This window comes from Suricata suricatta, chromosome 13 (genome assembly GCF_006229205.1).
Source record: "Suricata suricatta isolate VVHF042 chromosome 13, meerkat_22Aug2017_6uvM2_HiC, whole genome shotgun sequence".
Lineage (NCBI taxonomy): Eukaryota > Metazoa > Chordata > Mammalia > Carnivora > Herpestidae > Suricata > Suricata suricatta.
Window position 1 is genome coordinate 66,079,986 of NC_043712.1, and position 25,893 is coordinate 66,105,878.

At 41.5% G+C, this 25,893-nt stretch overlaps 1 protein-coding gene across 3 annotated transcripts in view; it reads right to left on the bottom strand.

Annotated features, from left to right (window-relative positions):
* NTRK2 (neurotrophic receptor tyrosine kinase 2) overlaps positions 1-25,893 on the bottom strand; it is a 337,321-nt gene that overhangs the window by 79,698 nt on the left and 231,730 nt on the right. For all 3 annotated transcript variants that reach the window (XM_029919706.1, XM_029919707.1, XM_029919708.1), the window contains one exon: positions 6,242-6,372. In XM_029919706.1, the coding sequence (XP_029775566.1) occupies positions 6,242-6,372 (131 nt within the window). The remainder of the gene's footprint in view (positions 1-6,241; positions 6,373-25,893) is intronic.

A 25,893-nucleotide genomic window follows, 5' to 3' on the forward strand; every position in this document is an offset into this window, starting at 1 on the left:
TGAGCCCTTATTCTGCCTTACACAGATTCTGAGATAATTGGTTCTAGTTGCTTCTTCCCCACAGATGGCCTCATCTGTGCCATGTGACCACCTTGGATGGTTGAGCCACAGATAGGTGGCCTGACATGAAGACAGAATGGAGCAATTGAATACACAGTATTTTCCTTCTTGAGCAATCTGCATGGTGTGGGGGAAGAGGGGAGGGACAGAGACTGCATGAGCAGCAGTTGGCCTAGAAGCAGAAGTCAAATGTTAAGAAGCGGTAGAGGCAAGAAATAGCTGTACTCCATCAGCAAGCAAGCCAAGAGGACAGTCCCTGACATCTTCTGCTGAGAGGATAAAGAGGGCACCATCACAAGGGCCACCTCAGATCCAGAGTGACCTTTTAGATCCTAACTGTTCTAGCAATGAGGTCTAGCTGTCCTGTAGTTTCTTTTTGAGTTGGTCATCTTCCTCTTTTTTTTTTTTTCTTCTCAGATCTTTACCCCTTCTTTCAGGGATAGAATCTCTCATATTCTTTCAGGGAAGCATGGTTCCCCATGTTCAGTCCATGTGTGTTGTACAGAGCTGACTCGTCATCCTGTTACACGATATGTATATGACCCAGACTATTATCTGACATGATTCAGACTATTATCCAGAGAGTCAGAGGACCTGATGACCCAACTCAAGACAAGCCAGGAGGAAGTCAGCCTTTGGACTTTTGTGTAATGGTTGGGGAAGAGGCGCTCTCTCTTGGGTTTCGGAAGGACAGGATATAAGTCCAGAGTTGCTGCTGCCAAGTCTTCACCACCGTGTGGGGACAACTTGCCTGTGAATATAGTCAATACAGAGGAAAGCAGAGCCAAGAGATATAGACAGAGAGAACTGATTTCCTGGATCCATCAGTCCCTGAAGAAAGGATACCAGTGACAAGGTTTTCCTGTAGCTTGAGCAAAGAAATTTCCTCTCTGCTTAAATCAGCTGGAGTTAGGTTTCCAATGAGCAGTCTACCACTCTTCTTATCGAAGCTGATTCTGATGTTTTGTTAATATTCATTCCAGAATCCAGTTTTCTTTATTTCTGTCTATTCCCTTGAATCACATTTCTACTTGGAAAACAAGAAAGTGTCTCTTGACCTTACATACAAATAAGCACAACTAACACACACTTTTGCATTACTTGATAAGTAGCACTTTGTTGAATTTCCTCAATTTGTTCTACCAGAACATGTGGAAAATTCAGTAAATGAGAGTGGGGTGCATGATAAGCATTAGATTTATGGAAAGGCCTGAGTTTTAGTCCTACACCTGACATTAAGAGACCTTGGTCAAGCTATATGACCTTGAATGGGTCATTCATCTTCTCTGAGTTCCCATTTCCTCCCTTGCAAAATGTGGGAGTTAAGTAAAGAACATCAGTTAATAGTTCTATATATCTGCGTAGTGGTTCAATCATTTCTAAAATGATTTCTCATTAGATTACATTATTCTCTATATGTCATCTTTACAGTTCCTCTCAACTATAAAATTCTATGACTCAGTGGCTCATCAGATCATTTCCTTACCTAGAAACATCAACTGCAGACTCTTCACTTTTTCAAAGGCTATGTTTTCTATAGTTTATCTGTCCATCTGTCCATCCCTTTGTGCATGCAACAAGCACTGATTCTATGTTACTAGATATTAGACAATGTACTGAAAAGCATGGCTCTCGCCCTCATAAATACCCCCCTAAAATGGAGGAGACACACAAACGTACTACCGATTAAATAAGCCCGCGGATACATATAGAATGAACAACCTAAACAAATGCTATGAGGGACAAGAGCAGATGCTCTAAGAGGATGCAATGAGGAGGTCTGACCTAGCTGGGAGAGCAGACAAGGGGAGGTCTCCCCAAAGAGGAGCAACTTCAATGGAGAGCTGATGGATTAATGCGAACTGTGTGCATTGAGGGGGCCAGGTTGGGCTCTCCAGACACAGGAATGGAAAAAACATGTTGGATGTGACTTTGGGGCTGCCGAATGGTAGTGTGCCAGAGGGCTTATCACTCAATTCCTCCAAAACCCTTGTGAAGAAAATCATCCTTATTTCCTCTGTTAACAAGAAGATATTCAGAGACATGAAATGCAAAAATCCCAAAGGAAGTGCTTGCTGAAATCAGATTTCGCCCTTTCTAGTCTCAAGTGTTCCTATGCCGATGCCTCTCACTCACTTTAGCTTACCCCTCAAGGAAGTCACTCCACTTCCCTGGGTCTTGGCTTTCTCATCTATAAAACATGAGACTTGGGTTCTATAGGATTTCTTAAGTCTCTCTTTTGTGCAGCATTTTAGGTTTCTGGAAATACACCTCTAAGTTAATGGAGAGGGGGAGGAGAGGCCATGAATCCTGCAAAGTGCACTTGTGGCTATATTTAAAAAACAAAAATCTGTGTGCATTCATAGTACAAGAAATTGTTGTAGGCATTGTAGCTATTGAAATGCAGGTTGGAGAGAGCCAAAAATAGCAAAAGCACCCACAGCTAATGCAGCGAAACTGCCATGAAGCGTTTCCTTGGCAATTGAGTTACTTAAAGGTAAAGTAACTCATTCTGATCAAAGACGGGTTGCTCTACTTCTCATTCTCTTTATGATTTCTTCAGTTGGAATTCAGTGTAAAGAGGAAAAAAATAATTGTCAAATCTATTTCACTAAAAAACAAAGAACATCCAAAAATATCAAGAAAAGGTCAATCTGGTTGACTCCAAACAAGCAGATACTCTAAAGGGAGAGGAAAGCTCAGCCCTCCTGCCCCTTTGAATGCCCTACACGTGCCTTAGGAGCACTTTTATCTCAAACCTGTTCCTGTGGACCCCTCAAGTTCTTAAATCGATTGGGGCAGGCGATGCCAGAATTTACAGGAAACTGACATCTGTCAGTCTGAATGCAAAGCCTTGGATTTCAAGCCAGTCAGCTCCTTCTAGAGAAAGAAAAAAAGGACAATAGCTGCTATTTCTTAGCATGCATAATCAATGCAGCAGGGGTTGCTAGGCAACGGGCAGAAAGCCTGTCAAACATCCCTGGGTGCCTCCAATGGGAGACGGGCAGCTCCCGCAGCCACTCCTCAGAGGTGACAGTCTGTGCAGGCCCCGGGAAGCTGCATTCAGTTTGTCTCCCTCCTTAAAAATTCACTTTCCCTGTCGTCAGGAGTGAACCAGAGACAGTTTCCTCCCAGGCTCCTTGGGTTGGTCTTTGAACACACTGCCGGCCAACCCATAGTCCTAAATTGAGCAGGTTAGTTAGGTTGGGGAAAGCCGCTTTGTAAAAGGCCTGTGTGCCATTCTGACCCATTCATTCCGGGGCTGACGAAGAGCTGACTCTTTCCTCATGAGGCTACAGCCTCTGGATCCCGGGGAAGTTAACTTGGGCAACGGCTCTGAAGCTTGAAGTCATTCCTGCTTCCAAACAAAGCCTTTGATTTCAGCAAAATTGCACATGCAAGATCACAGAGATGAGATTTCTTAGGTGTATGACCTTGAAGTTGGAATGAATTTTTGAGCTGCAGGCATTTTGTCCTCTTTGCTTGAAATAACAGTTGCCTTTGCATGTCAACAAGAAGGGATGGGCAGAGGAGGAGTCAGGATTTGAGAAAAGGGGGAAATCCAAGTTTTTGTTCCCTGGCTTGTTGTTGTTTGTTTGTTTGCTTGCTTGTTTTCAACAGTGCTGATTAACAAGCACTCTTCATAGGTCACTCATTTGCAAACTTATTTGGCAAAGCCAGGATGTGTATGAGGACTAGGTCCTGGGTCAGAGGTGGGATTAAGGCTGTGACTGGGATTCAAACCAGAGAAGCTTCACGCCAGTAGGCAAGGGAGGTGCGCCCACGTGGAAGTCTGCCACCCTGGCTACACATGCGTGATGCCATCTGATTGCCATCATTACCAGCCCAAGCCTTTGAAACCTTATTTTGGCATGTGTTGGGAAGGAAATGTAACCCAAGATTTGAGAGTGCCCTGGATTTAGCCATACAACACCCTCTCTTCAAGGGCATTCAAAGAAATACAGCAAAGCAGGCGAAGAATAAGAAATGATACAAAAAAGAAAAGCTATACCCACTGAGAGATTTCGTGAATCTCTCTCTCTCTCTATCTGGCCAAGGTCCCTCAGCTTCTCCTACACTGTCATCTAGGATTCTCAAATCTCCCAGAATTTTTTTACATTCAAAGATTCTCACCTTGTGGCCCTAAGAATCTGAATTCGGAATCTGATGGGCTAACTGAGCTCCTTGGGTGGTCTCCAAATATCAGTGGGAGGAAACATGAACCCAGAGGACAAATCCATGGTCTTCAGTGTCCTTGTGTATAACTCATGGCTAGATTAGGATCAGCTCTTCCCTAAGCTTCTTCCAGCTCTCATATTTTATCAGTCTATGAATCTACAAAAATAGAGGCACCTCTTGGTCCCATTTATCCTAAGAGGGAAAAAAGAGCGGCAGAAGAAAGCAAAGCCTGCAGATATAACACTGCCAAATGTTCTGAACATTCTGTGCTTTAAAAAATAACAAACTTTTTGGGTAAATGAAAGAAAAGAGGAAGGACTCGCAACAGCAGGAATTATGTCCCCCCCGCCCACCCAGAATCACAGCATGATTCTTATTTTACACCTTCTACCCTACTTGACCTCACATCTTTCTAACATCTCCTTCCTGCTTCCTGTCTCCTCTCCTCTGGCTCCCTTTCCCCCTTCCATGTGCCTAGCTTAGTAAGATGATATTTATTGACACTACATTTACCCTCTCTAGAAAGTTCTGTGCTTTCTTCAGTTTATTTATTATTATGTCTAATTATTAGGAGACAGACAGAGTGTGAGTGGGGGAGGGGCAGAAAGCAAGGGAGACACAGAATCCAAAGCAGGCTCCAGGCTCTGAGTTGTCAGTGCAGAGCCTGACACAGGACTTGAACCCATAACCCCTGAGACCATGACCTGAGCCAAAATTGGACGTCCAACCGACTGAGCTGCCCAGGCGCCCCATGTCCTTTATTCACTTTAAAATGCAGCTTTTAGAAACCTCTGGTGTGCATCTAAGAGCACTCAGGTTGGTTACTTTGGATGATAAAGAAAGCAAATGCACTGTTTTTTTCATTTGGATGAATTTTAACAGAAACTGTGTCTAGTCTGCAGGATGGGAAAGTTCAAGAAGAATTTTACCTCTCTCCTCAATTACCTATTCAGTATATACCAGTATATTTTAATGCTAAGTACAACAGTAATGGAATATACATCTATTTTTTTAAACATGAAAGGTTGTCCTGATTATAACCAGTACACAAACGCCACTCATATAAACATTGCATGTTTGGCAGAAACAAACAAACAAAACCCAACCATCTTCTGTTAAGCCAAGAAGTTATATTTTATTATGCGAGCCAAGTCGACATTCCTTTGCCACTTAAATCATCTAACAAATATATGCGTCTTTTAAGTGTTTTACATATATTATTCAATACCTTGGTGAGTATTTTTTTTAATTTTGACAATGCATATGTAAAAGATCTGCTCAAGTCTTTTGTGCTATTTTTATTAATTCTCATGTTTTAGAAAACTCAGTGGAAACTGGATCCTCTCCAGGAATATTGATCTTATTGAAGACCAGGTCTCCTTTTTGAGTTTTGGGGGAAATGGCTAGACGTAAGGACTTTCAGACTACCTTTATTTCAGTAAGACCGTGTGTCCCCTAGGGTGGTGGAATCTACAAGAGAGGCCATCCACCCCAGGATGGAATCTTGCCCACACTGTATATAGTCCTGGAGCTCTGGGAACATGGGAGGGACAGGGTAAGGTATAACGAAAGATATCAGCAGAGCAGAAACTGAGAGGGAAAGTGAATGCCGGTCTCCTAGAACATTCACAAGAGACAAGCTCCAGTTGAGCTTGGCATGAACATTGAACAATCTGAGGAGACAGACTGAGTCTCCAAGACTTAGTTGGTTCAATTCTGTTTGACCCCACCAACCTCCATCCAGAATTGAGTTAGCAATGACTTGAAGAGCAGCCCAGAGCTATTCACAGCCTGGAGATGGACAGGTTGCCCCTGGGAAGCTCAGACAGTTAGATGTGCCCCAAACACCCTTCCCCCTGTCCATTTAAGTACAGGAAATTCGAACACATCCATCACAACAGACATAATTTGCTCCTGAATTGGCCAAATACAAAATGACATAATGTACTTCCATATATTAATGCGACCACGGATAATGAGACATTCTGGAGTGTTCTCTTACCTTCACTGCCACCAAGATCTTGTCCTGCTCAGGACAGAGGTTATAGCATTCAGCTAGGAAAACTTTTCCAAAGGCTCCTTCGCCTAGCTCCCTTTTCAGAACAATGTTATGTCGCTTGATGTGCTGAACAACTGTAAAACAAAGACAGAATGGAAATTGGAATCGATGCACGTGGAGGTTAAGGTGGAGGGTGGGAGTCAGGGACCTGCCTCCTGAGCATGCAGGCCTGAGATTCTGCCCCTCTGCACCAGCAAACAAAAGGAGAAACTTAGTATCCATCCTCACCGTCCACCCCAAAGGGCTGAAGGGAGGTTGCACTGGCTTGCTCTCTAGGACTCAATTATTATTTTCAATAGAAATCAAGTAGTGACCTTCTCATTGGCTGCAGAATGTCATTAATGAACTTTCCAGATTAGGAAAGGGGAGAAATGAGGAAGGACATTAATGGCAGGCCTCTCATAAGCCAGACACTTTGCATATACTTGTGACTCATGTGTCTAGTAGGGAAAGGCAGAGAGAGAGAGCCAGGAATCCCTAATTCTTTGTTAAGAGGCCTCAGACTCCTAAGAGAAAGAGGCTCAGAGGACACAAGGGGAAAAGGCAGGATCTGTGCATTGCTAATTAAAGCTTTGTCCTCATCCCAGCTTTAGCCTCCTGGTGAGGTAAGCTAGACCACAGTTGGGACTCATTTCTCCTTCCAGAAATGTCTAGGCTGTGCTACGGCTGGCTTTCTCAGCCCATTCTAAGATCATGTCATAGTCTTGGCTATCTGAAGCCAAGAAGAGACAAGAATAGATGCATGGTGGGAAGAGAGAATATTCCCCCCTCTAGTCTAGAGTGGAGCTGGCCCACATTATCCATATGCCTTCCCAAGGAACAAGGCAGGAGGCATCCAAGGCTTTCTGGAAGCCCATTAGCTGCAAGGAGGAGAGCAGAGCAGTGTTGCTCAGAAGAACAGAGCCAGTGGGAAGCCCAAAAGGAGACTCTGGGGAGGACAGAGCTATAGTGGGAGCATGTGCCTCTTCACCCTGTCCATCAAATGTTGAACCTCTCAGCTCAAGGGTTCCACCAGCCCATTGGCGACCATTCTTTTCTAGAAGCCTCAACGCTGAATGGCAGTATTAAAAAGAGACTGGAATGCCCTCTGGAACTTGTAATGTGCAGCCAACAATATTCTCTCATTTTTCTCCCACAGCCCTGGGAAGCATCCTTCTCTGCATTTGTACACGGGGAAACTGAGTCTGCAGAAATTTCAGTGATTCACAGCATGAGAACAGAGAAGTTGAAATTTGAATTCGGGTCTGAATCTAGAGTACATGTTTTGTTCTTCCACACCACAAAGTTTCTTTTCCATTGTAAATTGTACTACACATGGCAAGAGAAATCGAAATATGTAAACAATAGAGTAAAAAGTAAACATAATTCCCCAGGTTCCTTTCTCTTTAGTTCCCCCTTCAAAGGTGAGTTCAAATTCTCACTTCCTGAGAGAGTTTCCAAGACCACTTTGGCCACCAAAGACCTCCTCCTCTGAATTCATGTTATATTATGACTCGTGCTTAGTTGAATTCTGGCTTCATACTTCTACTTCCAATCCTTTCACATCTGGAAACTCCCTGAGTCTAAGAGCAATCATATCTCTCTCCTATAATCTTGTGCAATGTCTCAGGTGACCGGCACACAGAACATTTATTACTGTGGTTTAATTTGACGAACTTTCTTCAAAAGCCTTTTTTTTTTTTAACTTGAATGTGAACTGCATTGTGAAAACAAAAGAAAATACAAATCAAAATACTGTAGTTTAAATAATAGAATTAAAATGAATGCCCACCATACCATTTAAGAAACAGACTATCACTAGTAGGTTGGAAGCACCTCTATACCACTGTTCTGCCTTGATTGTATACATATCCCCATTCTCTTCTGGGGGACAACTACTACCCTGAATTTTGTGCTAAGCATTTCCTCTATAGGATTGCTACTAATGATATATCCACAATGAGATATGATTTGGCTTTGTTACATAAATGAAATCACACTATGTGTATTCTTTGCATCTTGCATTTTTCACTCAACAACACCCTAGACATTGAGTTACATTGAGCTACAGTATGTGTGTAGTAGTAATTTTTTGCTTTTACTGCTTTATAATATTCTGTGGAAGGACTAAACGGTCATTTATTTATTCATTCTATGTTGATGGATATGATGTACAATTTCTTTTTAGATACAATTTGATATAAAATGCAAGCAGTGATTAAGGTTTTCCCTTAATAGGATTTTTTCCCTGATAATTCATGTTGTTTGGAGTGATGACAGCTTCCATGGGCCTCAGGGAACTCAGGGTGATAAAAATTAAAAGGTCTTTTATGAGCAACAATATTAATGAATATAAGAATGTATATTAATTTCTCATGCTCCAGTAGCAATGGCTGAATTTAAGAGAAGAGAAATGTGTTCATTAGGTGGAGTGCCCATATAAAGAGACAAATGTAATTCTTGCAGAGAATTAGCTGCCATATTTAAATCTAATATTTAACTCCACAGTGGTCACATGCTCATTGGGCATTAAACTGCCACTTGATTTACTTTACACTTTCACCACATCCAGGCAAGTATTTAACTTCTTTTTGCTTTTGATTTACACTTCTAAAAAAATCCCAACTAGGAGAAGAAATTGGTGGGAAATAAGTTTTAAGTTTTTAAAGCTATGGATAAAGCCATGATTCCATCACCTTCAAAACTGAAATTGATGAGACCGGTTTTCCTATACTGATCTTGAAAGCAGTAAGTTTGTCTTTTTCTTTCAGAAAGGGGCTATTTTGCATTAATTTGCTCTGTTGGTCAGCGACAGAATAGATTAGACATATGGTGGCCTTTTGCCAATGTATTCCCTCGCAATAGAATTTCTCTTATAAGACTAGAAGCCACTCAGAAGCACAGGAAACAATATTGCGGTTGTATTTACTTCCTTGACAGGGTCTTACAGTGTTTTGCATATAGTTGGTGCCAACAAAAAATATTTGTTGAAAATATGTTATGAAACGGTAATAACAGCCACAGATAAATACTATTCCATCCTATCATTTCAGTTAACTGATAACAATCCTGTAGGCAATAAAGCAGCCAAATTCTCAGAGGGTGGGGATGGAGAGAACAACTGACCTGAAGTTCTCACATTACTGAGCTAAGAATTTCTTCCCAATCTCCTCCAAGAGAGCATGGGGGCCTCCTTGACTCAAATAGAATCTTGGCTATGCCCCGAGGACCTCCGTGGCCTCGAATGGAGGCTATCCCCCAACCTGATCCGCAGATACATCAGGGCCTGTGTGACTGATTTCTGGCCACTGTCCCCTCTCTTCAGCTAGCGCCCCAGCTCTCTCAAAGTGTCTACTTTAAGGAGCCATCACTCATCGCACTTCTGCCTCATTGCTGGTTACTCCTTTCATCAACTGACTGCGCTCTCCCTCTCCACCCCTGCCAGTGCCTCCATTCTCAGGGCCTCAGGCACAGAGTCCTTGCCTAAACTGCAGAAACAGGGAAGTCACATTTACCCCGAGGCTTCCAGGGCTGAGCTCTTAGCTAGTTAGTCTGACTGTCTGAACGGCATTAAGGTGACTTTTTCCTGGGAGCAAAACTGTCTTAATGAAAGAAGAAATGCACTAATTCACATTCTGAACAAGCTCTTTACCTCACTGTGAATTAGCACTTTGAATAACACTATCTTTAAGGGCCCTGTGAACATTTGGATTCATTTTATACAAAATATTCTGAGTGAAGTGACTCTAAAGATTCCATGATAAATAGACTATCAGGTAAACATGTAAAATTTTTACATTTGGAGGAAAACTCAAGACGATAGTTGATTTCAAGAAAAAAGTTTTCTAAAAAAAGTTTTTCTTTAAAATTCACCTGGTCTGAAGACAAGGAGGTGTCAATAAGAGATAAAGGTGGTGTAGCAAATCCACCACTAAACTCGTGTGCTCTGTAGACTGATCTATGTACCCTGAAACAGCCAAAACAAATAGGGTGATTAGATTATTCTACAAATAAATCTACTCTATAGAATCAGAGAGAAACTGATGACCAGCAAGAGTAATCAAGATGAGTGGCTAAAAGTATCTGGAAATCTTTGTCATTAATGGAATTTTCCAGAGTGGAAGTTTGGGGCCCTTGGTCATTTGTTTCATGAGTTCAGAAGTAAGATTTCCAGTTTTGTGTTAGTATCACATAATTACAACCATGCGTTTTGTCACAAGTATCCGCAGTGGTTTACAGAGACACTTGCAAGTTCAGATGGTTTAAATCACATTCCTGGTATTGATATCTCCCAGAAACATATTCTATATACACGCACAGGCTACAGATAAAGTATTCATCCATGTCTATATTTATTGCTACTAACTCTAAAACTAACTAAAAAAATAGAACTGTATGCACTTAAGGGTGAAATTGGAACTATGCCCTTCCAATTTCCTCAGGAATGGGGCTTCAGAAAGCCCCTTGGCCCAGTGCACATGTCCTGCTCAGCATATGACCCTTAAATTGAGTCATTAATTGGAATCTTTAATATATGCCAAGTATAAGTGATCTTCAGTTAAAAAGAAGACTCTTTTAAAACTTTAAGCAGAAAAGTAAAAAGGATTGTCTCCTAGAAGCTAATGTTCTGGAGTAGATGCAGTCTCTCTGTGACCCGACAAACCCAAATGTAGGGGTCACCCTCAACCATTCCATCACAAAGGCCTGGACCCTGTAATGGCAAATGAACTTAAAGTTTGTTGAGGCTGACTGCATCATGTTTGATAGTCAACAAGTGACACGTCTTCCCCAGGGCCACACAGCTAGACGGTGACCGAGAAGGGACCCGGAAGAGCAATCCCTGGCTTCTGTAACACTAGCCCCGCTTTGAGACTGAAGGCAGTGAGGGCCTCCTCACATTAAAATAGCAATACGGATTTCATCTAGCTAATATGTCTTCTACCAGAAATACTTGAAACATTCATGTTTATCTTCTGAAATGGAGCAAACATCTCATAATGAAGAACTTCACTAGAAAACCACTAACAAAATAAGAGTGGGAAAAGTAAGAAATAAAACTTAAATACCTTAAAAAATGCCTGAGCTTGATTTTAAATAGGATGAACAAATGCTATTTACCAGATATCTTTATGTCTTTCATGGGCAGCATACTGAAACAGGTAAAATCATCCACCTTATAAAAATAAAGTTGCATGAAAGACCGAAACTATGTTTCCAATTTAATGTACATTTTTATTAAAATATAAGTTGGTACTAAAGTGGAAATAAATGCAATTAATACCACAGACATAAAATATACCAGGACAAGACAAGGCCAAATATTCATAAATAATATTAATGATGAAATAGAACTTGTAATAATACCAAGATGTTCTTAAGTACTTTTCAGCAAAAAATCCCAATGTGCATTACCATCAATTAATTTTCATATCTCTCTGAATGAGGTCAATGGTCACACTTATTTTACAGAAGACACCACAATTAATTGACTTACTTGTGGTCATAGAGCAATCCATGTATCCTTTACCAAGTGTTATTCCCAATGAAATGGGGAAATGAGGAGGGGCCTAACATGTGCAGGTTGCTATTATGGTCGGAAAATGTGCAGGAGGTTTATAAGAATTATCAGTCTTCACAGCTGTCCAGTATGGTATCCTTATCTCCATTTTTAGATTAAAGTAAAAATAAGAGAATCAGATGAGCTACATAGCTCACCCAAGGTCGTCCAACCAAGAACAGAGTTAAAATTTTTTCTACTATAATACTGTGCCTTGACTTCCTTACAGAAAACAAGACAAAAGAAAAACTGTGAGCTCAACTTTGTCCACCTCACGAGCTATGGGTTGGCTTTCATCAATGTGGTTCAGTAAGTGTTTATAAAGCACCTGCTAGATAGAGCCTGGACATATTTCTAGGGCCTAGAACAGGCAAAATAACCCCTGTCCTCAAGCAACCCACAACCTAACAAAGCAGAAAAAAAAAACACCCATACTTGAATCTGTTGTATCTTTTATTCACACCTTTGATTAATTCACAAAAAATTTTCAGTACTTAATGTGACTAGGCAAAGAAAAACAAAATTCAAATAAAAACTTGAGTTTTTATTTGTCGGAGAAGGTGGAATAAGGGCTAAGGGACATATTAAGCAGAAGTGTGAATGTGCAGATTCTAGGGGCCCATGTGGTTATTCAAATTAAGTCATAATTTGACTCCAAGCGTCCTTGCAGCAGGAACCCAAAAAGAAACACAATAATTTTCAAAATCTTGACTTCCCATAAGTAAAAGCACAGAAACTCTGACAGTAAGTAAGATTCTTCATGACATTTAGTTTTTGAATGGGTATATCAAATGGAGTTGACACAGGGGATCCATGGCCCTGGTGACATTTATAGAGTGATCTCCCTCAGAGTAGGTCTTGTGGCAGAGCGCCATAAGATATAAATACACGACACAAGATCTATCTTCCATGAAAGTGCTGCAAGATATGATACTATCTCATCAGAATGGGATAAAAATCAAGGTCTAAGGGCATACACAAGGATTCTTTGGGGATACCATTGCCTCACACCCACTGCTGGATCTAGACATGTCAGGCAATCAAGACAGAGAACAAGGAGCCATATGACCAAAATGTATACCTGAGAGAGGGCCACGAATGAGCTTGAGGAGCAGAAGCTGGCCTGATGGAGGCACAGGAATAAGTGGGAAGAGGTAGAGGCGGTGAGTGGAGACTGCACGTGTGCGAGGCGGGGTAAATGGGAGTGGGGGATGGGTCAGGGCACACAGGTCAGTCTAGAGATAGCATGGCGGCAAATCTAGCAGGTGGGGCTGGGGGAGTTTGAGGGAGAGATTTGAGGGTGCTGGTAAGTTAAGGAGGATAGTATAGTGTAAGGAATTAGGTAGACACAGGAAGGAAGGAAGGAAGGAAGGAAGGAAGGAAGGAAGGAAGGAAGGAAGGAAGGAAGGAAGGAAGGAAACTGGCAGGAGAGATTCTTGGGGAAGCCAGTGAAGGTACAGTTGTTAAGACATACAGAAACATTCTGGAACAGTGATGAAAGATGTTGAGTGAGCCACCTTCTGAGGGCCTCAAATCAGATCTCATCACAGCATTGAGCTACCATTGGAGGAAGTAGACTTCCAGGAGTTCCCAAGGGGCCCATGAAGCACAGGCCATCATAAGCCTTTGGGCTAAGCCTGGCATTGGGTCCAAGGATAGGCATGACACTTCTGCAAGTGACTTTACCTTCCTGAGAGGGTGTCAGTTAGCTACTTGGATGTCCCATACTACATCCAGTGGCAGCAAAGGATCCTTTCATCCTAAACTGAATGTCAAGGCTCCCACGCTGAATGAGAGCAGGGCAGCTGTGGGGGTAAGGGAGCAAAAAAGGAGCTTAATGGAAAGCCAACGTCACCATAGATAAAGGTGATGGAGTTATTTGAAGTTAAAATCCAAAAACTTTTTGTAGAAAACATCCAAGGAGGGGGAAAGCCCCAGAAATCTTTCAAGCTGTGAGACTGAAGGGAACACCATACTTCAAAATACACATACGGCACATCCTTCGCTTTGACAGCCCCTAACAGCCAAAATTATATCTGTTTTACACACTGGCATGTGGTGGAATTGGATTGATTTGCCCTGACAGCCCTCCCTGCTGGAACAATACTTGTCAGTCAGCCCCGGCAATGTTTATATTTTCAAGAATAATTATGCAGCGTGATTGTACAAAATCCTGGAAGGTGGGCCAGAGAGTCTTATCCATCTACCCCTCTGACCCTCCATCCCTGAGCTCAAAAGCTCCTCTTGCTCCTAAGGCTGGAGAACATTCTTCCCTCCAAAGGGAAGGCCCTGCTTCCCCCTCTGACGCTATACGCACAAGCCTCCACTCGAGGCTTCTCCACTGGTGCCTGTCTTATCATTTGGGACTCTTCCCTCCTGTGCACTTCCCTGCAGAAACTCTCCTTCTTTCAATCCCTTAAACTGGTAGCCATCATGTTTTCTTAATTGACTCCTTCAAGATAGTTGGGCTTTCCCAATGTTCTTCTACATGGATGCTTCGATTGTGAAAGACACCTTTAGTTTTTGGTGAGGGTGTTTCAGAAACCAGACTGGTGGGCATTCAGGGCTTCCCTGACCTGTGTCTAAAGTAAACATATTGACTATCTTCTCTGTGCACACATGTTCTAGATAAGAATGGAATCAATGGTGACGGGAAGGATGAGCAAAGTCCTAGGCAAGTGGGCCACTCAGGAAAGACTCATGGAACCATTGAGCCAATCTCAGAAAAGCAAGTTGGAATCTTTACTAAGAAAGCTCTGAACTCAAGAGAAGGGGGCAAGTGTTTAGCTTAATGCACAATGGGAGACCAGTGGGCATTTTATAAGGTCCCAAATTTCATGGCAGCTTCCCAGACTGTTTTCCATGGCTATAGACTCTGCTCCAATACTAGCAGAGCTCATAACCAACCATACATTGCCAATATCTGAAAGATGGAGGGTGACAGACAAGATGTTTTCAATCTCAAATGTTTTCCATCTCTAGAGGGCTTTCTGCCCAGTTAATATGCAAAGCAGAGTCCGAGGGTATTTCCTCTTTAATATTCTTATTTAAGAACTCATAATTTAAAAGGTAATGTTACTGCTTACTTTCTTCAAAGGGTTTTGCAATACTTGTATCACCTCTCCATTGCTTTTTGCCCCTCACTTCCCCAGGTAAGCATCTGTGTGAAAAGAATTGTGTTTGGTACTGTGGAAGCCTCAAAGATGAAGAAAGAGAAGAAGGTGTCAGGGGTTACTAAAGACACATCTGCTGTGTGCTGGGCATTGTGTTAAGCATGGTACATACATTCTCTTACAGAGACATTCTGCTGGACCTGGGGGAAAACATCACTGTTTCCGTTTAGGCAATGTGGTATCTGAATCCTGGAGATGTTAAGTAACCCGCCCAAAGCTGCACAGCTAGAAAGTGGGTAAGGCAAGCTCAGATTGATTTCAAAACCCATGAAGTTCTCCCACTAGAACATGAATCTTCTCCCCAAAGGATGGGCATTCTAACAGGGAGATGAGACAAATACAAAAAATAACAGTTGTCAAAGGCAAAATATAAAAACTTCTGTGACAGATGTAAAAAATGTAGGGTTAAGGGTATCTAGAAGAAAACTAAATCTTTTGAGAAAAGGATTTGGGCTTGAAGGCTGTGCCATGTGAGTTCTCCCTTGTAAGTTGAGCAAGACTTGAAATGTTAGTTGGAAAGAAGGGTTGTGTTGGCCATAATTAATTATGACATTTCCAAAATGCCAATGTCACAGACTTGACCATATGCTGGACTTTCATATAAAGACATGTCCACACCTAAAGTCCCATATCTGAAAACTACCTAGGTGGGACCAAATGAAGTTTCCATTTGTACGGGCTCAAATGAATTAAATATCAGCTATTTCATATGGCTTAGCCTCATTCATCTGTAGGATGTTAACTTTGCAAAACAGAATCTCTGATTGCTAGAAAGAAAGCCATATCTTTTAATTTTGAAGAAAATATTAAGGAAAGCAATATGTAGTCATGGTAACAAATCAAAGAGTGCTGAAGAGCTCATGATGGAAAGAAATTTTACCCTTCCACGTGCCTCCTTGTCCTCAATCCCCTTCTCCTGGGTGATTGATTTGATCCAGTTTAAGTTTTCATTTTCTAGGGATTTCCCCCATAACTCGAATCAATATATGTACTTTCTGTTACTGTTTCCCCAATTTAAGACACTTATCAATGCTTTGCTATTCAACAGAAGGATTTTATTCACACTATCTCCCACCTCTTCCCAATAGCTGGGAGCTATATCATTTTTAGTCCTTCTATTGATAAATTATCACATCATGCAATATTCTTATTTATAACATGAACATATAAGTCCCCCTAACTTCCCTCTACCCCAATCACTTCACATATTCTCTGAACTTGACTTTTACAGCAACTGCATCATGACTGTTCCTATGTACATTCAACTTACAATAGGTTGCAATCAAGTGTCTTATTAAAAACAGAAAAGCAATAAACATAATTTATATCAATATGACCAACTTAATACTGTACACTACAAAGCTAAGTAGATGCCAGGCCTGCATTTTCTTTTCCACGTCTAGTGTCACATAGAGAACTTCCAGGCCACTTGAAGAAAGCTGTTCCTAAGCATTAAAATCAAGTGACTTCTCTTCCCTACCATCAAGATTGTCCTTACTGTCTAATTCAAATGGTAGATTTTTCATTTATCCTGCTAGAACTTGGTGGACCTCTCACTTTGAGATGTGGGGCTTCTTCAAGACTGGGAAATTGTCTTCTGGTCTTTTCTTTGTTAATTTTCTCTCTACCATTTTTTCTGGGTTCTCATTATTACTTGGAAATTTTAGGAGCCATATGTCACCTCTCATGATACAGTTGAACTGTATGAATTCTCTCTCATGAATTGCCTCTCTATTTCTCTATTCTTTTCTTCCCCAACCTTGCCTATCTCTGCCTTCTTGCTCTTTATTCTGGAAAATTTTCTAGACTATCTTTCAGGTCTGTGATTGAAATTCTTAATTCCACCACTATATATTTAACTTTTATGAGTCCCTTTCTTGTTATCTCATTATTCATTCTACATAGCTACCCAACTTTGATTTATGAATATAAAATCTCAAGTCAGAGGACACTTGTTGGTTTTTCATTCTTTTCTGATTCCTAAAATACTTCTGTTTCCTCCAAAGTCAGTTTTTCCCTTTGGATCTTTTCTTTCAGTGCTTTTGTCCTCATGTGTAGGGTGGATCTTAAATTTTATTGATGTTTAAGGATGAAAGACCGGGTAGCTAGTAAGGGTATCTTGTGCTATTATGCCAGTAATTCTGTATTCAGATAGTAAGTTTGCATAGGAATTAGGTTGTTGGTAGAACACGTCGATAGACAGGACTTGTTTTAGGGCAAATACACAGAAAGTGGAACCTGGAGCATAAACGTACTAGACTAAAAGGAGTGTTACCCTGGGGCTTCACCATCCATACTATTAGCCTTCATCCTTTAGAGCAATCTGTCAATTTCTGCACTCATGTGCTTTCAATTTTTTTCTTCTTTTTGGTCTGAGGATAAATCATGGGTGAGCTGCTTCTCTTCCAGATTGGAGGCAGGGGTGCATACCATTAATGCCATTATCCACCCCCCCCCCATGATGTTTAAGCCTTTACCCACCGATATTCTCTATTGTACCTGACACACCTTCTGGCCCTAAGCCGTCCCAAGGTCCACCACACAGAAGTGTCCTGCCTCCACTGCAGAGCCCCATAGCACAGTCAGAGACGAAGATCCCTCCACTACATTTCATACGTGCACATGGCAACCACACACTCTCTCTTCCAGAAATCTATTGAAAACTCTTATCCACTAAGGATTTCCACCTCTCTTTCCCTTCACTGAATTGATGAGGCAAACAGACATGTGCAGCTCAACAGTCTAGGTGGAATGTCTTCGCTACCTTTCCGATGAAGTGCTTGGAGTCTCCACCACAGATGGAATGTTCTCCAAGAACTCAAACAAGACCTTAAATAACCTATCCATTTTATAAATGAGGACAGTAAGACACAGTTAAAATGCTAACTTCTCAGAGCTGAGCCAGGACCCAAAACCCATATGTTTGCCCTTAATCCAACGCTATTTCCATTATACTCTGATACCTCTCATTATAGACATTTATCATTCAAATACAATTAATAACTCAAAAAAGGAAGAGTGGGAAAGCAGGGAAGATAAAGATGATATGAAGTCAGTGGAATATTGCTATGGTCTGTGCCAGAAGTCAGATCACCATTTCTCTGTAGCTACCAGATTTATCTCTTTTGTCTTCGGGCTATTTACACATTCCATCTTTGATGAGCTGCAAAGCCTTGGGTGTGAATCCACGTCAAGAAGCACCATGATGAGGGCAGTTTATGAGCTGTGAGCAGATTTATAACGTGAGAGTCGTGGTGCTCGGGTCCCTTTCCTCTGTGTCTTAGGATAAAGACTCGTTTTGTGTGCTTCTGTCTGCTGGAATGTGTCCAAAGCTTGCAGTCAATGACACAAACTCCGTTTGGGGAGAACAGTTATAAAGAATGCACAACTAAGTAATATTTACCTAATTGCCCTGCTTTAGAGAGGAGAGAACAGTTTCCACCCGTTGGGCTCTGGGGTCCTGTTGGGATACTACGGGGGGCGGGGGCACACAAAGCCAAGTCCTGTTATGCTTCCCCAGATTTTGTAATGAAGTCTTTTATAGGAATTGGCTTCTCTTGACAGAGTTTCATTGTTGCTATTACATAGGGAACTACATATACTTGGTGTGATTAAAGCTTCTGTTCTTATAGGTTAATAGGAATCGTTTATAATAGGGGTTGGCAAGGTCCAAAGTACTGAAATGATCAAATATTTGGAGTAGATGATATTAAACAAATACATTCAAGCAGAAGCCAGTGTTAAACTCTGTGGTATGCTGAAGTTGAGGAAGAAATCAGCTGATGACAGTTTGTCCCTGGGTGGTATGGCTAAAAAGTGTCCAGCCCTGTCTGGCAGCCTGACCTGGGACCCAGGTAGACAAGCCTCCAGGAAGACCCTTATTTCTGAGAACTGAAATCTGCAGTGGGGCTTCAAGCAATAGTGAGGGCCTAACACTGGACTCTGGTCACGTATTTGGTCCAGGCCTCTCCACCTAAAAATACGTGAGTGAACCACCAATGTTTGTAAGGCACAGTAAAATATTCTTACATTTTGTCCCTCCACCTTATGAATGTGCACAGTAATTACAAGCCTAGACAAAACTGCTCTAACTGTATGAGAACCCTTGAAGGCCAAGGAGGAAAATGCCCATGGAGAAAGAAAAGGGACAAATGAGGTGGAAAGTGTCCCCTGTGCATGGCACAGCATGGTCACGGGGGATGCAATAGAGGAAAATGACCACAATTTTCCGGCAGGGAGGAACAGGCAGGAAGGAAGCCCTTGGCCAATCATTGCTAATAACTACTTAGAGCAATTTACTTAAAATTATCGGTCCAACTTCGATTTCTTTCCTTTAGCTGTAAAATGGGAATAAAAATACTTGACCCCTGCATCCTAGCAAGAACAAAATGGTATTCTAAATAAAAAGTACCCTGACAAATAAAATGTTCTATAAATGTTACATGGTGACCTCTGCTGTTTAGCAATTTAGCACTCTAGAATACTCATAACCTTCCAGATATAGTTTACTGGTTTGATGTAATGTTAAATATTACACACAACTACAGTAATAATGGGGCCTTCTGTTCCCTGAGCATTATCAGGCTCATAAAGTCCTCTCCTATGTTCTTTAATTTGAACATTCAAGTAACTCTGTGAAATAGACTATGAAAATTTCCCAAGTTCCTTTTTACAGCTGAGAAGGAGGGGTTCAGAGAGGCTAAAGAATTTGTCCAAGGCTGCACAGCTGCTCAGTTCTACAGCCAAATGCCCAGCTTGGTCTGTTCATTCTAAGTTCAATGTTCTTTATGCCAGAGTGGCAGAGTAGGCATTCTGGAGACCAAGAAGGTAAGAAACTTCCTTCCAGATGCCAAGATCAATGCAAGATGCTAATGCAAAAATAGTGCTAAGCATTTGCCTACTGGAAGGATATGATGTTAAGAAGAAGTTAATGTGGATAGTAATTGTAAGAAAGGCTTCATAGAATTTTTTTAAATAAGGTCTGGGTTTAAATGTGAAGAATGGAACTCTTCGAATAGTTAGAGGTAAAGTGGGGGAGGACTCTTAAGAAATGAGGAGAAGCAAAGACACAAAGTCAGGTTGGTAGGAACACGATTGCTCTGGTTAACCAGGGCATGAGGAGAGGGGGTAGGGTTGAGGTTTCAGTCGAAGCCTCCATTGGTTACATAGGACAGATCATAGAGCACTTGTGGGTTTGCTGAAGGGTCGAGATTTAATCCTATAAGTAGATGGGAGCTCTCCTAGGTTCCTGAACTGGGGTGTGGCATTATGGAAGTAGCATATTTTCTAGTAGGAATATGCACCCTAAAGCAAAGAGAGCACCTAGGTTGGTCATTAATACAAGCATAGTCCTGAAATCCTAGGTTACAATGTGACAGTGAAAAGAAAAGAAAAGCTGTAAGTCCTGACAGCCAACCTGTCTGATAATCTGAGCAAAAAAAAAACTATTCACTCAGCTACATTTGACTCTCAGAAACATGACTAGCTTTCTCAATCACATTTCCCCTTAACCTTGCAGCCAAGTGATCCAGAGTTGCCAAAGCAAAGAGTTCATTAAAAATCACATAAACTTGTCAGAAAGATTCCTTATTTCATCCCTTGGTTTTCTATCCAAGAAGGTTTCTTGGAAGTAAAATGGTTATACACATGTACAAACACCACTGGCCTCACCTACAGACCATCCCAATGCCATTAGCTATGGATTCATGTCATATGAATCCCTGCAGCAAAGTGCCAGAAGATTGTGTCAAATGTCACCTTTCACTGGGCCCATATCACCTCTGAAGAGATGCAGGAGAAGATGGGGAACAGCAGCAGGTGCAAAGAAGCCCCAAATGTGGAGGGGAGAAATGGAAGTATAGCACTGGCGAATGGAGAGCCTGGATCCTAATAACTTGATTGTTTGGTCCAGCCTGAGTCGCAGTGCTTGGGTCTGTCTTTCCAGCACCTAAGATGTGAAGCCTTGCTCCGAAGCAATGCAGCTTCAGGGTTGAAATCAGTTCCTTTTTTTTGCTTGGCAGGTGGGTTTGTAGACACAATCAGATTTTAATATAGTCACAGCCTCTACCATCATACATGAATTTTAATAAAGGCATACTTCCCCTTTAAATTTCAATGGCTGTGTCATGCTTTCTATTCCCTCTTCATTTCAGTGTGTGGGCATTACACACACGCACACCAGACACCTCACATGCTGTACCAACAGCTGCTTGCCAGTCAATGAAGTCACATTACTCTGTCATGGGGATGTGTGAAATAAGCCGCCTCACAGGAGGTGGGCAGAGGCATGCACGATGCAATCAGTGTAAACGGGATTTTTCTCTCTCTGCGCCTGACTGTTTTGTTGGCTCATTGAACAGAGGAGTGAACAAGCTTCATTAGGTGCAGAACTGTATTTAGGAAAAACCTTTTCTTTTTATTGTCACTCTATGTGATAATAACTTCACGAGACTGTCACCATTAGATTCACACTCATTGGAGATACACACTAGTTGGACAAAGCTGGCCCCCTACTCTCAGAAAAATCCAACAGAATTGACCTTCTTTTCCCATGGAAATGTCAACAGCAATTACAGAACCAGCACTCCCTGCACAAATATGCCAGAGCCCCTCTGAGGGCTGCAAGGCTGCAGACAGGCTCAATCACTGTCAGAAGTCCTTCAGCGCCTCGAAGCATCTCTCTTAAAGCTGATACTCAACAATGCACCACATCAGGCGGCTGTCACTGCGGCCAAATAGCTGCCCAGGCCAGGTGTTCTCACTGCTGCGCACATCTATGAGCTATCATTCCAGCAGAGTGACCTCCATCCCAGACTCTGCAACCCAGAAGGCGATGACCTAAACCAAGTACCTGAGAGTTTAACTGGTTCCATCAGAAGTCAGTTCTCAGTAAACAGAGCATTTGAAAGGCAGGTGTTCCTCTCGGGTCCAATGTAATTGCATAAGGCCTGCTGGTGTTGCAAAAACTTATTTGTCTCACCTGACATCGTTAGGCTGCCCACAGGGATTTCTATGCCCCCAAAGTGGAACCTCTATCTAAAACCAACCAAAGCCAACAAGCAGGCTTGATTGTTTAAATGAGAAATATACACGGAGAGAAAACTACAGGACATAGGGATAGGATGAGACTTGGGAGGCTAATTAGCAGGACCAGGAGAAGGGAGTGTGACGGACTCTCACACACAAGTGAGCTGGCAGCCCTAACTAATTAGCAACAATTAATTTTATGGTAGGAGCAAGAACACATGTATTATGTTCTATAAAAGCTTAATAGCTGTCACCATAAATCACGGCCATCTCTCCCCTGAAATTCAACTTGCAAGCAGCCTTCTTTGAAATCTTTGGGAATTAACAACATAGAGCTGCTAGCTATTGGATCTTAATGTGAAAAGTAAGATGGTTTTTTCTCCGCCACTTGGCCCTTGACCAATCTCAGCTGTTGTAACTGAGCTTGGCATCAATAGGCTCAGCCGTAACAGACCCTGTACCAATTCTGATTGAGGGAGGCAAGAAATGGGCAGTCTCAGGCCTGCTTCTGGTGGGATCTAGGATCCATTGTGAGGTTTCTCTAGATCGGACATCTTGTGTGGCAACAATGGGCTCCTTGCCTAAGATGGAAAACAGGCTATTTTCCATCCATTCCTTCTTCTATTGATTACAAGTGCCTGCATACGATATTATGCAGAGAGAATTAGGGGCTTAGTGGAAGAGTTCCATGACCAATTAATAATGTCTGTTGGGCACAGAAATGAGAAATACTACCGGATCTATTGTTTTTTGAAGATTTTTAGTTTTTTTTTTCCATTTTCAACCATATCAACCATTTTCAACCATGTATTTAAACTGTGATATAAAATACATATAACATAAAATGTATCATTTAAAGTGTATGATTCAATGGCATTAAGTATAATCACAATTGTGAACAATTATCACCCCAAATGGAAACCCTGTAACTATTAGGCACTTGCCACTTCCCCTCCCTTCAGCCCATGGCAACCACTCATCTGTTTTCCATCTCTGTGGATGTGCCTTGTCTGGATATTTCATATAAATAGCATCACACAATATGTGTTCTTTTGTGTCTGGCATCTTTTCACATAACATAATGCTTTCAAGTTTCCCTGTGCTGTAGCAGGTATCAGCACCCGTTGTTTTGATCACCCTGACTGGCCCTGTCTGTCAACCAGTGTCTCCTAAACAGCATCTCAGTTCTCTTCTGAATTAACAACCTACCATGGAAACTAGCCAAGTCTGTATAGGCCCCTTCTTCTAATGGGTGCACTTTATTGTTCATCTTCAAGCTTCCTGAACTTGATATAAAGCATCTTTTTTTTTTTAACCCTACCTTATACTGAAAACAACATTGATGAAAAAAATCAAAGATCTAAATAAATAGAGAAATACTATGTTCATGGACTGGGAAACTCAACATAGTAAAAATTTCAATTTTCTCCAAATTGACATAAAGGTTTAACACAATTCCTATTAAAATCCCAGTGAACTATTTTGTAGATATTGACAATATTGTTCTAAAATGTATATGAACATGCAATACATAAGTTGGCTGAAAATAATTTTTTAAAGGAAGAATAAAATGGAAAAATCAGTCTGATTTCAAAACTTACATAGCTACAGGCATAATGGCTATGTGCTACTGGTGGAGGGAGACATGTAAGTCAATGGGATGGGACAGAGAATGCAGGGGTGCTGGGTGGCTCAGTCAGTTAAGCAACTCTTGATCTCAGCTCAGCTCTTGGTCTCAGGGTTGTGAGGCTGGGCTCCACACTGTGTGTGAAGCCTACATTAAAAAAAATAGAGAACCCAGAAATATACCCACACAGCTATGCCCAACTGATCTTTGAGAAACAAGAAAACACAATTCAACATGAGAAAAGTTAGCTGTAGTGGGTTGGATAGTGTCCTCAAAAAGAATATGTCTGTTGCAATCTCAGAATGTGATCCTATTTGGAATAAGAATCTTTGTATATATATATATATACCACATCTTCTTGATCCATTCATCAGTTGATGGACATTTAGGCTCTTTCCATGATTTGGCTATTGTAGAAAGTGCCACTATGAACACTGGGGTACATGTGCTCCTATGCATCAGCACTTCTGTATCTTTTGGGTAAATCCCTAGCAGTGCTATTTCTGGGTCATAGGGGAGTTCTATGGATAGCTTTTTGAGGAGTCTCCACACAGTTTTCCAGAGCAGCTACACCAGTTTACATTGCCACCAACAGTGTAGGAAAGTGGATGGACCTTGAGGGTGTCATGCTAAGTGAAATAAGTCAGGCAGAGAAGGATAGATACCATATGTTTGCACTCATAGGTCTAACAGGAGAGACCTGGCAGGGGATCATGGGGATAGGAAGGGGGAAAGAGAGCGGGGAAGAGTGAGGGACACAGATCAAGGGAGACTACTGAGTACTGAAAACGAACCATGGACTGAAAGGGGAGGGGGAGGTAGGGAGGGGGTGATGGTCATGGTTGGGGGAACTTGTGGGGAGAAGCACTGGGTGTTATATGGAAACCAATTTGACAATAAACTATTAAAAAGAAAAAGAATCTTTGTAGATATAATTAAGGTAAAGATTTCAAGATGAGACCATCCCTGGATTAGGTTGGGCCTTAAACCAAAGGATAAGTGTCCCTATACAAGACAGAAATGGAGAAGGCACAGAGAGATACACACACACAGGGAAGACAGCATGTGAAGATGGAGACAGAGATTGGGTGATGGGTCTATAAGCCAAGGAACACCAAGCATTACCAATAGTCACTAGAAACTGGAAGGAGAATGGAGAGGTCCTCCATGAGAGCCATTAGAAAGAGCACAGCCCTGTCAACATGGATTTCAGACTTCTGGACTTCAGAAGTGTGATAAAGTAGATTTCTCCTGTTTTAGACAAGAAACTTTGTGTTCATTTTTTTACGCAGCCCTAGGAAACTGGTATAGTAGCCTTTCAGCAAATGGTGCTTGAGGAACTAGACCCCTATGGGCAAAAAAACAAAACAAAACAACCCTGAACCATGACGTAAGACTTACACCTCATATAAATACCAATTAAACACTGAATTATGAACTTCGATGTAAAGCATAAAACTAGACAACCTTTTTGGGGAAGAAACCTAGAAATAAGATAATCTTTAGGACTTAAGGCAAGGCAAAGCTTTTCTAGACTTGACATCAAAAGCATCATATAAAAAAGGGAAAGTTAATAAACTGGACTTCATCAAAATAAAAAACTTTTACTGCAGATCCTACTTTAAAAGAATGAAAAGACAAAAATATCTGCAATCCACTTATCTAATAAAGGAGTAGTATCTAGAATACATAAAGACTTCTCAAAATTCAACTTAAAAAAACAACTACCAATCTTTGGGGCATCTGGGTGGCTCAGTCAGTTGGGCGTCTGATTTTGGCTCATGTCATGAACTCATGGTCCTTGGGTTCGAGCCCTGTGTGGGACTCTATGTTGACAGCTCAGAGCCTGGAGCCTGCGTCAGATTCTGTGTCTCCCTCCCCCAGTCATGCTCTGTCTCTGTCTGTCTCAAAAATAAATAAACACTAAAGAAAATTTTAGAAAAGATTAAAAAAAAAACAACTAACAATCCAATTAGAAGATGGACAAAAGGTATGAAGAGATGGTTCACGGAAGTAGCCATTCTGGAAAATGTTTGGCAGATTCTTTTCTTTTTTTTCTTTTTTTTTTTTTAAATAGTTTATTGTCAAATTGGTTTCCATACAACACCCAGTGCTCTTCCCCACAAGTGCCCTCCTCCATCACCACCACCTTTTTTCCTTCCTCTCCCTTCCCCTTCAACCCTCAGTTCATTTTCAGCATTTAATAATCTCTCAAATTTTGTGTCCCTCTCTC